Source organism: Myotis davidii, unplaced genomic scaffold (genome assembly GCF_000327345.1).
Source record: "Myotis davidii unplaced genomic scaffold, ASM32734v1 scaffold654, whole genome shotgun sequence".
NCBI classification, from domain to species: Eukaryota; Metazoa; Chordata; class Mammalia; order Chiroptera; family Vespertilionidae; genus Myotis; species Myotis davidii.
The window spans coordinates 759159-775032 of NW_006285795.1; the positions used below are offsets into that span (position 1 = coordinate 759159).

A 15874-nucleotide genomic window follows, 5' to 3' on the forward strand; every position below is an offset into this window, starting at 1 on the left:
GGTATCATTAAAGGCACATTCGGCTGCTCTTTAGTTAATGTAGGTTATAATTTTTGGTCAAATAAAGCTTGAAAATTATTACTTATTCTTGTGAAAGAATGCGGCCCTCCAAAGTGACTTGTACCTTAAGAATAGCTTTGAAGAGATGTCCAAGTCTGTCAAAGGCGGCTGGAGAGGGTGCTACACATCCCAGAACCCAGTGGGGGAGGAGCCTCTCTTCTGGGGTGAAAACCAGTGCTGTCCCCCCCCCTTTCAACTCTTCTCTGATTATGATGGGCCCAATGGATGAAACTATGCCTCATTTACTTCAGTGTTGGCATTTTGTACCACCCTCTCACTTCCATGTATTTACGGGCAAGGGGTGTCAAGAATTCGGAATCCCGGATCGTCAACTGTTAATGTCAGGTCTACTGGAGACTCAGCCACCACGTGTATCTAAGTGGAGATTTGTGGATATACAAGTGGTTATATGTTGCAACATAGGCCCATTTTATTTTAATGTTCCTAAATTGTTTCTCTTATTTGTCAAATTGATGATTTAATTTTAACATCATACAATCATAGACAAATGAAAATTATATTATAGGCTGTAAAGAAAATTAAAATGCTGACTTGGATGCCCTACACTGAGCTTTCAATCTACAGATTTTGAACATTTTTTAATGGAAAAATTGGGAATACAATGAACAAAATATATATGTCACATACCATTACCATTAAATTGCTTAGTCTAGCCCTAAAAGCAGTATTGGATTGGTGTATTTCACTAGCCCGCCATAGAATAAGTCCCTACATAATTGAGAATTCTGTTACATTTCTGAGACTGTGTTACTTTTGAATTCTGACGTACAAATAATCAATTGCAATTACTTCACTTTTTAAATATCAAAATATTTAAATTAATTTTATACGAATTACTTTTCATGAAATAAAAATAATAATCTGATGTTGCACATAAATTTCCTAAGTAAATATTTTGGTTAGATATAGTCAACGTTTCCCCACAATGGGCCAGTCAGCATAAATCAAATTCAAAACCTAATCTACCTGGACAGGACAACCATGTAGGATTAGAAATTTCTTATTATAGTGTTTTCTCTAAAAGTGGCTGTTTTAATTTTATTCTTGCTATTCCTTGGGTTTAAGTAATTATATTCACTTACATTGCAAACACTCACATATTACAAATATTCCTGATCCGGTTTAAGAATTAGTACTTGACCCTAACCGGTTTGGCTCAGCGGATAGAGCGTCAGCCTGTGGACTCAAGGGTCCCAGGTTTGATTCCGGTCAAGGTCATGTACCTTGGTTGCAGGCACATCCCCAGTAGGAGGCATGCAAGAGGCAGCTGATCGATGTTTCTCTCTCATCCATGTTTCTAATGCTCTATCCCTCTCCCCTCCTCTCTGTAAAAAAATCAATAAAATATATTTTAAAAAAAGAATTAGTACTTGGAGTATGTATTGAATGTGTAGTGATCTGGCATCCAATCTATAATAATAAAAGCGTCATATGCTAATTAGACCAGACAGCTGAACAATCTTCCAGACGTCCTTCTGGATGACCTTCTGGAAGAAGCTGGGGCTGCAAGAGCTGAGGCAAGCCACTGCAACTGCGAGGGCCAAGCCCCTTGCATGAATTTCATGCATTGGGCCTCTAGTAGAGTTATAAAACAAATTCTTCCTATTTCAAGGAGCATAAAGAAAACAAATGGAGCACCATTTGGGGCGGCTGTATATCACCTGGAAAAAAATGACTTCAATAGCCCCCGACACCAACGGAATGAATCATAAAAGAAATGAGGAAATTGGTAATAGCAGTTTCTCCAGCAATAAAAACATGATAAAAAGTTCTTTGACAGGACGAAACCTTGGAAGCCCTGCCAAGTAGAAAAACCTAGTGTGCAGGCACTGGAAGTGTCTTGCTGACTTTAGTGGGTCTTTGGGGTTCCTAACAACTCCTGGTTCATCCCCCTAAGTCGAGGTGATCTATCAACATGCCTTCGTGTCCCGGAGCAATCAAAGCCATTTGAACTGAAGTGATTCATGGACAAAAACTGCAGGAAGCCTTGCAGAGCAAGTATTTCTTGATCCAGGCAGAATGGTAGGATCTGCTGTCGCATCCTTTTACACTGGCATGCATGTTTTTGAAGTGATCAGCCCATGTGAGCTCACTCAAAGTTATGTTTGTTCATTTTAAATACATAACCCTAGCTCAGGGGTGGGCAAACTTTTTGACTCGAGGGCCACAATGGGTTCTTAAACTGGACTGGAGGGCCGGAACAAAAGCATGGATGGAGTGTTTGTGTGAACTAATATAAATTCAAAATAAACATCATTACATAAAAGGGTACGGTCTTTTTTTTTAGTTATTCATTTCAAACAGGCCGGATCCGGCCCGTGGGCCGTAGTTTGCCCACGGCTGCCCTAGCTCCTAATTTTGATGATTTTTTTTTTAATAAGATGAAAAGTCACAGAGACAATTTTACATCCTGAGGCTTCTTTCAGCATTAGCTTAATGAAAGGAGCCCATAAGATAATCCTATCTAATAATAGACAAGCATGGTAATTGACCATACCTTTGCTATGTCTCCCATTGGCTAATCAGTGTAATATGCAAATTAACCGCCAACAAAGATGGCGGCTAGTTTGCATACTGCAGGCAGGGTGGGACAGCCCCATCCCACCTGCCCCACTGCCATCTGGGCCTGCTATTTGTGCCATATGGGCCTGCTATTTGCAACCCAGGGCGGTGGGGCAGCGCCATCCCGCCTGCCCTGCTGCTATCCGGGCCTATCTGCGACCCGGGGCAGCGGGCGTCTGTGTGTGACCCGACCCGGGGTGGCAGGGTGGGGCAGCAGTGATCCACTGGCCCAGTGGGGCGTCCTGTGTGCGACCCGACCCGGGGCAGTGCCCCAACCCCCAGATTGGCCCTGCCCCAGACTCTGAGAGGGCACAAGTGGGGCTGAGGGACACCCCCCTTCCCCTGCCAGTGCACAAATTTTTGTGCGCTGGGCCTCTAGTATATAATAAGGTCATCACCCTGATCATCTCTCCAGGCTAATGATCACATTATTTATATTAGATCCCTGCTTCCCCCACCACCATCCCCGCCTCCATGCCAAAGCATTATGGCTTTCAAATAACTCTTGTTAGGTTACATAATTTTTGACCAGTTTTTGTGTCCAGCAAAATGAAAGGAGAAACTTGAGGCAGAACATTATTATTTTCCCCCCATAAACATTACTGGAATGGTTTCCATTTTAAAAATCAGTAATTCCCCCCCTCCCCAGTGCTTTTTCTCAGTGGGAATTACTGTGCTGTAGAGGTGACTACTAGGCACAGGGGCAATTAACATGAGGAAGATGAAATGACCCGAGTGTAAACTCCGCCAGCAGGCAACGGTGAGCCCTTCCTCTTCCTCTGTCCCTACAGGATCTGACTTGCCTGCTCAGATGGCTGGCAAGTAGCGAGCCATTAAACACACACACACACGCCTGCACAATGTCAACAGTGATGCTTGGAAATACTTATGCCGCTATTCATGACTTTTAATATTTTACATGTTTTCCTTAGTTTAGCTTAGTTTAGACTGGATACTAATCAATCCTTACAAAAGTACACTCCCTTTAACTTTTATATCTAAAAATATTTTAAAATGCCTACTCTTATTTTTTCCACTCAAATGATTAACTTGCTAAGCACATCCAAATACTAGTGTACATGCACACATATACACACACCTATTTCCCCATGATAAAGTAAATGGTAGTGTTTTTCATTAAGGAGCAATTAAATGATTTCTAGCTCCTGGCCGGGTAACTCGGTTAGTTAGAAGTTGGTTAGAGCATCATCCCAGATTCACTCTCAGTTCAGGGCACATACAAGCAGCAACCACTGAATGCATATATAAGTGGAGCAACAAAAATCGATGTTTCTCTCTCTCTGTGTCTCTCGCAATAAAAAAATAAAAGTATAATGATTCCTACCATTTTAGTGTCTTTTCTTTAAAAAAAGTAAAAGCTTGTTAAAACACTATCGTCAAAAGGTTTGGTCACTGTTCAGCAAAAAAGGTCACTGTACAGCAGGGAGTTCATCTGATGAAAATGTAGAGAATATCAGGGTTGGACTATAGTAATCTGATTAAAACACATTCCAATAGTTGAATCTGCACGATAATATCTGTACCAATTGGTCACCATTTGTATGGTTGTATAACTACAGCGGAAAATAAAATAAAAAGATACTCTCGGAACACAGAATATTACTAAGACATTTATTAATAACATTACAATTGTGTCTTAAATCCATTATTATTTCAATGGCGAAGAGTTAAATGCCAGACAAACCTCAGGTAGACAGTTATTGCAATTATGTTGACAGTAAATTGCAAGAATCAGGCACTGGCTATATCCTGTTACAGAGAATATAATATGTTAAAACTTGAGAGAGAGGCTGCATAAATTGGCAACATCTTATTTCATTAAAAAATGATGGAAAAACCTAAAAACGGTGCATGTGTATAGCTGCAGATATTAGAAAAAAACATTCACTTTAAAAGTGAATTCTGTACCACTCTTTTAAAAAATCTATCATCTATCAGATGCAGATATGTATTGCTTATATCAAGTGATATTTGTGCTTAAATATAATTTAAGGCAGTTAAATATAACGTCATGTTTACTTTCATATAAAAATATATATAAAAATAGAGTATTTAAAGGAGGTGGATATTCATACTAAGGAACTCATTGATCAAAATAGTTTTATGTTTCGTAAGGTAGTAAAATTGAGGTATTTGTGCACTTGGTAATTTCAGCCATGTGTTGAATTAACCTTCTCAGCTCTTTCCCCCCCACCCCAAAAGGAAATTAATTCTTTAGAAACCATTGTTACTGTGAGATGTTATCTCACAACAAAGCATTTGTAAAATAAAGAAATTTACTATTTTGAAATGAAAATATAGAAGAAAAAGTTCTAAATACTAGAATTAGGTGTGTTTTATATGTATGCCACAGTTTTAATAAAAAATAATTTATGCCTACTCTAAATTTGAATTAGATACAGTTGTTCAGGAAAATAAAAATATAGTTACTAGTAACATAGGAGTATTTGTGGACATGTACAGTAAGTGCTTTATGGAAATAAATGCCTATGCACTTGAGAATGCCTAATCCTTTGCAAAATATTTACATAAAATGTAATTGTAACCTTACATTACACAGGGCTCTATTGGCAAACCAAAGCTTTCTGAAGTAATACTGTCAATGAAACGAAGTAATACATGGGGAACTATATTTTGTTTCGCACTTAAAAATCACACATTTAATCAACTTAGTCTGCAGTTACCTATCCAAGTTCAAGGACAGGATAGGAGGGAATGTTTCTGAAAATTACAGAGTGTAAAGTTAAACATACTGGTGTTTTAACGGTCAAATGTTACACTTCTCATCTCATAGAATCCATTTGAATTCCCTTGTGGAACATTCCTATTCTTTCCCTTTCAGTTATAAAACGTGAAAAGCATAGGAAAAATGTTTATCGTAAGCATTAGATTCACAAGGCCGAAGCCACATTAACGTTTTCTCCTGGTGAAGGGCGCAAGTGCAGTCCCTACTTGCAAGTGGAATGTAATTGCCTTTTTACCCTTCTCCGTATTCACAGGCCAATAGAGAATATAACACAACGCTCAACGCATTAGCCTTTCTCCCATAATTCAAGTGCCTGTATTTCTTTTTATTGTCACAATGCAATCCCTAGCCCGCAGTGGTTCTTGTTCATATTATATGTTGAGTAACCTTTTCCTGGCTCTGTCGTTCACATGGAAAACCAGCTGATTTTTAAGTGCACATCTTGACTTTATAAAGTGGTAGGAACAAAGTGTTATTACGGGTTTTTTTTTAAAGCTACGTGTGCATTGGTGTGTAACCGTGTGCTGGTGTGCATGAAGGCAGGTAGTCAGTCTAAAATACACTCGACACCCAGGTTGTGGGTCTTAGACGATCATCCAGGTTAGTGGTTTGTCTTCAGTTGCAAATGCAGTCCCCATCAGGGAGTCTACGCAGCTCCTTTCTCCGTGCACATCCTGCTGAGAAGGATTTCAGAACAAACCTGGTTAATCGGACCTCGGACGTGATACGGTGATTGAACGTTTATTGGGGAGTCTTGCTGCCGCTGTAGTTTGCTCTGGTTGCTGAAATATCTTCCCACAGTGTGATTTCTTGATCGTTTTATTTTAATCAAGTGATTTTCTTTAAAGAACTTGGACTTCACTACCTGCAAATCAAGAGCAAAAGAAATAGTGAGGCAACAGCGAGGGCCTTTGAGCCCTGCACAGGGCAGTGTAACTAACTCAGGAACCCGAACCTTATTTCCGTCACATGCATGGTGCCCAAAGGGCACAACATGCTTCACAATACCAAGAACCACAATGGCCCCGCTTTTAGAAAAGACCAAGATCGAAGTGAGAATTTCTGCCCCTTTCCTCCCCTCAGGGTTTCTCTGCCACCCTGCTGTGTGCGTGTCCCTCTCCAGGCTGGGTGCTGTCACACACAGACGGCGCTGGGGTGCCTGTGCTGAATCACTGAGTCAAGCGTGGCGCCCTGCATCTCTCGCGGCAGCCTTTTACAGAATGGCAACTGCAGCGCTTTCAGAGTCAAACTGTGTTTCCGTTGCACGGCATAAGCTGACGCTGTGACAGTTAGTGGTTTCGTTTCTCTGGGCACCCAGTAAATTCTGGAACCTGAAGGGGCAGTCTATGCCCTAGCAGGCTGATCACTTTATACCTGTTTGTACATATGCAGATACATATATGCATTTATGTACATTTTCCGAATCGGCAGTATAATAAGCATTTGTAAAGCAGAAAAAGGTCTATAATAAAACCCCTTCCTATGTCTGTCCCCTACCTCCAGTTACTCAGTTCCCTCCCCAGAGGACACCAGCTTCTTTGTGATTCTATTCACAGATGTTTTATGGCTATCAATGCACACATAGACCAAGAGGCCATGTTTACTGTCTATCTGCACAGTTTACAAGAAGGTGCCCTGGCGGAACCCTGTACTTTTCAGCTGTCATCACTGAGTTATACCATTCAGGTTATTAGCACCAATGGTCAGAGAGAACTAGGTGGGGACCAAGGCTGAGATTGGAGGGGGGGGGGGGGGGGAAATAGGATGGGAGAAAATATAGTAACTCCCCGATATAACAGTCTAATAAGGGCAACGGGTGTCCTTTAAGGCTGAAAGTCCGTTAGATAATGAAGAAGGTTTTCCAAATGGATATGTTCAAAAATTGACACATCAGTTCACCCGTTTTTGCTTATGTAGACACATTTGTGTAATTCAAATTAAGTGTGCATGAAAAGTTGACTTTCACAGAAAAGTTCTCTATATGCATTACTGTCCCTTTAAATGTCTACTGAGTAGGTCTAGGAAATGCATGCATTCGCCAGTCACCACCAGCAAACAAGTGCACACGCTGGGGTGTGGCTTAGCGCAGAGGGGACATGGGCCTGCACGTGTTAAAACTGCTGCTGAAAGTCACACCACACGACAACAGAACCAGTCACCATGTGCAGTGCAGTGTGATCATGTGCTAATCATTCCCAGAACATTGTTTACAAGCGGCGACTCTTGGATTTAAATATGTAGACTATGGTTGCAGACATGTAATATTTATTTTTGTCCGCAAAATTACTAGTGTTTTTTCCAACATATGGCCATTTCGCTAAAATTGGTTAAAAATAACAGTGAACTAATAACAAAAAAATAACCTGTTTAAGTTAATTATAAGCAAAACTTGTTTTAAAGCATTTTAAAACTAACAGGGTGTTAATTTTCACATATGACATACGAATCAGTAATTTTGTCCATTAAAGCCTAAATTTGTTAAATTGAGGTCTGCAAAATCGAGGGTTTACTTTACTGGCAAAGATGTTTTGGGTGACTTTACAAATGAATAACAAACCATTAGTTCCATCATGTTAATGCAATTGTAAGACATTAATTTTGGTCAATATGGGCACATAAATTAGTTACTAATGACTAATGAAGGTAACACTACCTAACATGGATTTTTTAATTCTTTTGAGTGTTTTATAATGATTTGGATACATATGTGATCTTATGTAAGAGAATGTAATAAAAAACAGTTCAAAAAATAAATAATACTTGAAAGAAATGATATCTATTTTGAAGATAAATATTTTTAATTATAAGTGAGTGAGCATGAACCCTTTTAGAAGATATTTTTAATAGAGATTCTGTAATGATCTACACTAAAATGTTAAGAGTAGAAATCTTTAGGTGGAGAAATTACTGTAGAGGTGATTTAAAATGCATTCTCAACAAAAATAGATCCAGAGACAAAGAAACACTGAACAGACCATCCAACCTCAGAGAGAAGGCAGGGGAAGGGGGTGGTGGTGTAAGACAGCAACCAAAGGCCTTGTATGCATGCATATAAACATAACCAATGGACATGGGCGGTGGGAGCTTGTCCTGGGGGGCGAGGGGGCCCGGAGGGGGGGGGTGGTTAATTGGGGAAAAAGGAGAGGTATGGAATATTTTAAACAATAAAAAAAGAAAAGAAAAAAAGAAACCTTCCGTTTGTATCACTGAAAAAAAATGTATTCTCTATCACTTTTGGTCTTGACTTTTAAAATTTAATACAAAGAATGTGCATGACTTCATAATCATATAAATGTTGAGGTTATTCTCATTTTGAAGAAAAAATATAATATTAATGTGTTTTGAAACCAATTATACCCTCCCAGCCCCAAAGAAATGACTTGTTTTCCTATAGCTATGGGAGGCTTGGCTTTTTATGATGAGTCCCTCAGAGGAAGTGACCCTTAAGAAGTCCAGTGAAATCAGTGGTTTGCGGTAAGCAATCCCTATGGATCGTAACTTAGAGCTCAGTTAACCACTGATTAGTATTCCAGGCCCCAAGGTTGTGCGTTGCTGTTATGTGCAGCAACTTCTGCCTCTGTTCGGTGATGCTATAACTTTAAATATGATAGGCTGGGAGGTGCACCAATGTTTTCCTGAAGGTTTTGCCCATTTTGGGGAGGTCTGTACTCAGTGATAGCAAGATGAGTGAACATTTTTAAAGCTTATTTCAGGAAACACTTGAGCACAAATATTACATTCAACCCTGAAAAAATATTAGTACAATGTTCCGAAACCAAAATTAGGTTAATTTTGTTTATGTAATTTTATCTTACGTGGATGGTCTGCATGCCAATTACATGTAACCTTTCCATCCCGATGCAAAAGGTTATAGAACTTCAAGCATTATTTTAATGTTTTGTGTGACTCCAGGGCTGCATTTAATGTTGCATTGCACATGTTGGACAATGCTAGTGAGGATGCACGTAGCAATCTTGAATGCGGTTGATAGAAGAGATACACAAAAACACACATTCCCAGTGTTTTTGCTGAAGCAGATGCTTTCACTCAGGAGTAATGTCAATGTTTTACCACACCTTTCCACAAAGGAAACTTGATCATGTATTTCTGTTTGTAAATCACTGAAGTGAGAAAGAAAGATGAGAGAGGGGGTCTCCCCTAGTGTCCCAGGGCCAGCCCGATGCCACCTGCAGAGCCAATGTTCCCTCTATGCTTTCCTAGATTGACACCTACGTGCCTAGGCCAGGGATCGGCCCAACAACTCTGAATGTAGTTGGTTTCCTTTGAAATTATTTTCCAGGAAATAATAAAAGATAGGTTTCCTAATTCCTTTGCTAACCGAGTATCAATTTCATTCTGAATCCTGAAAGTGGACAGACCTACAGAGAAGGAATTATTTCAATTTTAATTTGTCAAAATATAGATTCAAAGAAATCCTCCCAGATGCTGTTGTAAATGGAATCCAGGAACCTTTGGAAATTCCAGCAGCATTATGTGCTCTGCCACGAACTCATACATCTATTTCAGGAATGCAAGGTTTAATCTTATGAAATGTTTTGCTCTAGGAAACGACCAAGGAATTATTTGTAGCTATATGATTATTTACCTTGAAAACCCAAAGGAATCTACTGCAAAATAATGAAATGCTAGAAGGAGAATACTTGAAAATTATATATCTTTTCTATATCCTATCAATAATTCATAGGAAATATATTACAGAAAATATTACATTACATTACTAAAACAACTTCAAGTTAACAGTGATGCAGGTGAGGAATATATCAAAAGTTTAATGAGACATAAAAGAAAATGTAAACAAATAGAAAGACATACCATGTCAAATCCTCCAAAACTAATTAAAGTGCTATTACAATGTAATCCCAGCAGGAACTGGGAGGAACTTAACAAAGAAATTCTAAAATACATCTTTAAGAGTAAATGTCAGAAAAAAAATCAAGACCATCTGTGAAGGAAAAAAAAAAAAGTAGTAATGAAGGAGACTGTTGATACCAGACATTCATTCATCAGTATGAACGGGATCTACCATCAACCTGCCATAGACTCAATTTGTTGGTTGTATAAGCCAACTATAAGCAGAATTCAATACTGAGAGAGAAAGAATAGGAATGTTCATACTGCAGATTAAAATGCATTTCATAAACTGCTACCGTTCCTTACAATGTTCATTAAAAAAAATAAGGTAGTTTTAATTAAAGCCCAATGTTATATAAATCCAGTGACCATAAATTTTGATGGTGTAATAGTTTTAATTATATGGGATTAAAATAAGAGTATATGTTTAAAATGGAGCTATTTATCAAATGGCCAGTAGCATCTCCAATGGAGAAGTAGATGAGGATTGGGAGGTGTATCTACAAGGTGTCCCAAAAACATGAATGCACATGTTTTTACCAGCGGATGGCTCAATGGATGGTTCTTTCTTTTCAGCCAGATTAAGCTTTGAACAAAGGAAATTTATCCTAAAATGCTACTGGAAGTTCGAAAACACAGTTGAAGTATAAACACTGTCTTTATAATTATTCAAAGTGTGTATACATTTCCCTGTGTCCCCCCAAAATGTACTTACACTTTAACAGCTGATAATTCACTTAGCTTTCATTCTTTTTCAGGTTTAACTGTTTAAACAAAGGATACTTATCCATTGGACTCTTCTATGGGGATACATAAAAGATAAATCTTAAGGTACAAAACCAGCAACAGTTGATGCATTGAGGGCGCACAAACACTGAATGAAATGATTCTTGATGTTTGTGATTCCATTGCTTCGCATTATCAGTAGTGCTTGGACCAGAATGGTCACCAGTTTGAAAATAGGCATTGACATAAAATTTATTCACTTCTATAGGTTCTTTTAATTTTGAAAAATGAACTGTATGTTAATAAACACTGACTTTATAATCATTCAAACCGTGTATACATTTTTTTGGAGGGGTCACCCTGTAGTGTAAGGACATGATTTTTGTTTTTATTGTACATACTAAGTTTTAAATTTTCAGAGTTAGCAAGAATTCATGTAATCCCTTATGATAGAGAAACAGTAGAAGAGAAGCAAAATGATGCCATGTCTTAAAACATTACAATTTAATGATATCATTTTCCACATAATATCCATGCTTTAATCTCCAGAGTTCTCTGCTTTGGGAAACACAGGGAGTAATTCAGACATGGTCCCTACCCTCAAGGGGACTATGTAAAGACACATGTCTGAGATACTTGAAGTAAGAACTAGAATGAAATGACTTCAATGATATTGCCGGAGACTCGCTCCCAAGGTCAGGCACCAGGCTGTTTCCATGCGATGAATAGTTCCTTCGTACATGAAAAAGACTTGGTGCTAATTTATGACAGGCATGATAATCTCCTCACATGGTTATTATTTCTTTGAACTTATTTGTAAAACTCAGTGTCCAACATTGGTGTCACACAGCTATATCTGAGTCTCAAAATATGACCTGATTGTAGAGGCTCTAAAGGGGAGGACAAGGAGTAAGCTATCATTTTAAGGCTTGGAAAAGTTATGCCAGGGGAAAGCGTTTGATACCTGTACACTGGAGAGCTGCTTTCTTCTTTCCTTTGATCTCATGTGTGGAAATGTGCCCATTTGGGTCCTTCCCCAAGTCAGAGGACCATTTGGGATTTTAAAATCCAACTAATGTGTCCACTAGAATGTGGCTTTGGAAGAGAGCTGTTGGTAATACAAATGTTAGCTTCCCTCTGGAGCAAAATAATAACAATATTAAAAAGGAGCCATCAGAAAACAGCAGTGAGAGATTTAGGCCTTGAACCAGAGACAAAAGACTTTTGATGTTTGTTTACAGTGGTTACCTCAATCAGAGACAAATTCTAATAGTCCGACACTTCCAAGCACCTGTCTAAATTTGGTTCTTATGACTCTACCACTGAGAAAGAGTCATGCCTACCTAACAGGATAAGGAACTACTGCATATAATTAATTATATATACCTATGGGGTTTGGAAATGTTGACTTTATTTTAATTAGTGTTAAGTGACATTATTTTGCCACTTAAAACAATCCAAAGTAACCTCTTGTTTTTAGCTTTTTGTTGTTTTTTTCTTTTTGAATTTACTGGGTCAAATTATACTTAAAATTAGGAAGAGATAGTCAAGGCCAATTGTTCTCCAGAAAGTGTGAAAACTGTTGGGTCAGCATTAATATAATAACAAGTATGGGAGTAATAATAAAATATTTCTCACAGCAATGTTCAAGCTTAGATGGTTTCATGTGGAAATAGACTTTCAAGTGAAGAAGACAGCATTTCAAAACAGTGGTATATTTTAATATATTAGGTATAGAAACTTAGAAAAGAGTAATTTTGGAGCTGAAATCAAATTATGTAAATATAAATTATTACAGGATATGTAGATGATCAAATTTTTCTATGATTCTGTAATAAGAATTGAAATTCTGTGACTTTGGACATAGAAGTGAATTTTATATTTTCATAGGTTTCTTATATGCTAAAGATCTCCCAGTTTATGGTGGTAGCTATTTCCACCTCTCTACATAATTAAGGACTTGTGGACACAAAAATTTTAGAAGGCATACAAATGGCCACAATTCAACTTGACTGGTGTTGTCCAATGGCTCTTGTAAGGCTTCTGAAACAAAAGAAAAACTGTAATAAACTACACAACAAAAGTAACCTTGCCACTTTTACTGCTAGAGGCCTGTCACAGCAACATTCAAAACGGATTTCACATACATACTCATCAGAATGAATGCGTGACCATGCCAAGCAATTGCTGCACTGCAATAACTTCGAATTTTCAAAAAGCCAGTGCAGACGCAGAAAGCTTGGTGAGTTGGAGAAGTGTCAGGCAGATTACAAGCAAATACCTTTGCTAAAACTGATCTGGACCTGAATAACACCCAGGGAACTTCTGATGTGGTTCCAGAGCCACGGAACAAAATAGGAAACAATGTTCCGCGGGGCAAATGTTCCAAAATCTCCCTAGACTGGATTAGGGGAGCTGGTCTGATGACAAGCATGTTTCACAATCCCAAGTGGGATCCGAACAGGAATGAGGGCCGTGGCTTCCTAAGGTTGGAAAACATGACATTGACCAGGCAGAATGGTAATGCGGGCTTTGCAGATAAAGGTCTATAATTGAAGTCCTCTTTACTTGGTATAGTCATTCTGCAGGCAGGGTATTCCACTTAAGACCCCGTCACAAACTTAAGGCCAGCTCACAGAGTAGCCTAAGAATTCACAGAAATGGAGTAAAAAAAAAAATAAAAGGATGAGCAATAGCTGGAAGCCAGTCCTTGTCATTCATAATTCCATTTCAGGAAATTATGCAATTTTTTTTTAAGATAAAGATTTCTTTCATTCCACCCCCCATCTTACCCCCCAAATATTTAATTATGGCCACATGAAATAAGCTATGCTCGGATTGAAGGGAGTCCAACTTCGGAATGGGTCAAAGATGCTGAGGATTAGAGGGAAGGACAAAAGTTTTCTTTAGGAATGAGGGTTTTTTTGTTCTTGTTCTTGGTGTTTCCAGATTTGCACCCTCCCTCAAATTCCCCAACTCTTCTTACTCTGGCAGCTGAGCCCTTTAAAATCCTGTCTCTAGACCAGGGGTGTGCAAACTTTTCGACTCGAGGGCCACAATGGGTTCTTAAACTGGACCGGAGGGCCGGAACAAAAGCATGGATGGAGTGTTTGTGTGAACTAATATAAATTCAAAGTAAACATCATTACTTAAAAGGGTACGGTCTTTTTTTTCAATAGTTTTATTCATTTCAAATGGGCCGGATCCGGCCCGCGGGCCATAGTTTGCCCACGGCTGCAGACACACCTCAGTTCCCAGGTCTGGGAACAAATTCTGCTCTGAGGTGGGGAGGTTGGTGATAAGGAGCTATAAACCAGCAGTTGACTGATTGAGTGTTAAACTGCTGGTTCTACCTTATACGCCTCTGCAGTTCCCCAGAAACGAACTCCTCTGTTTTAAACTCATCTTCCTAAGTGGCTGAATATTCATATCAGTGAATTCTTAATACTTGGATGGCCTTCAGTAGTCTGATGGATCCTAAGCTAAGTTGCGACCCTGTTCTATTTAGATCAGCCGTGGGCAAACTACGGCCCGCGGGCCGGATCCAGCCCATTTGAAATGAATAAAACTATTGAAAAAAAAGACCGTACCTTTTTATGTAATGATGTTTACTTTGAATTTATATTAGTTCACACAAACACTCCATCCATGCTTTTGTTCCGGCCCTCCAGTCCAGTTTAAGAACCCATTGTGGCCCTCGAGTCAAAAAGTTTGCCACCCCTGATAGATGTTGCATCTTGGGTCTTGGGATCGATTTGATCGGAACTCACAGGTATTTGTTTCCATCCATCTCTCTTAAGCTTAGACTTTTTATTGAAGAATATGGCACTAAAATGTGACTTAGAAACAATTTGTGTGGGCCCATGTTTTGGGGGGGAAGGTGAATATCTTTATGTTTTGACAGCCTTTTTAGTGGAGTTTCAAGTGGATGAAAAGATAAATGCTTGTGGCCAATCTGTATACTCCATGCCCGATCTTAGACCTTACCCTTTATGCTAGTTTCCCCAAAGTATGTTTAGTGAAGTGTTAATAGTTATTAAAAAAAAGAAAAGTGGTTCTGTGGTCAGAGAAGTTTGGGAAAAACTGGATCAAACTGAGCTAAACAGTTTCTTTGCTGTAGGGCTTCTGGGATCATTTAATATACTAATATTATTTGAGAATCCTTTAAGTGGAGACATATACAGTATTTCCTAAACCACAGATCCTGTTTTCACCAGGCTTGAACATGAAAACATAAAGTGGGGAATGTATTTAAACCCCTCAGAAATGAGGGTTTATTTCAAAGAACAGGAAATAGTGCTGGGTCAACATCTTTTTCTTAGGCATACTAACTCTAGTTCCAGGACTGCTGCGGCTGGGAAGTGCAGCTGCCTCATGGAGTCACCATACCCATTCAGTACAGAGTGATGGACTCTCTCTTCGCTCATCCTCCATTTAATTATCCATCTTAAGGAAGAGACCCTGATATAATTGGTCTTACCACCATTGAATACAGGATGCTCCCAAGTTTAGGTGGAACCCTTAAACTTCTTCCCAAATCCCTTAGAATATTGGCAGGCAGGCACATGCCACCTCTGACAGGGTTTAAAACAGGATTTTGTAGCAAGTCATTTCAGAAAACACTGGACTCCCTTAGGGCTAATGAATTCATCCTCGTCAGGCACAGATCTCTAATCTAATCACCCCACACAAAAGACTAGGGTTCACTTGCAGATGATGGAATGAGCACTAATCCTATCTAATAAAAGAGAAACATGGTACTTGGCGTACAACCGCTACCCTTCCCATTGGCTAATCAGCGATATATGCAAATTAACTGCCAGCCAAGATGGTGGCCGGCAGCCAGGCAGCTTGAAACTAACATGA

At 39.0% G+C, this 15874-nt stretch overlaps 1 protein-coding gene across 1 annotated transcript in view; it reads right to left on the reverse strand.

Annotated features, from left to right (window-relative positions):
* Positions 1–4263: 4263 nt before the first annotated feature.
* CPED1 (cadherin like and PC-esterase domain containing 1) overlaps positions 4264–15874 on the reverse strand; it is a 281356-nt gene continuing 269745 nt past the window's right edge. Inside the window, exon 22 of the mRNA XM_006756835.2 lies at positions 4264–6275. Coding sequence (XP_006756898.1) covers positions 6057–6275 — 219 coding nt within the window. The 3' untranslated portion in view covers positions 4264–6056. The remainder of the gene's footprint in view (positions 6276–15874) is intronic.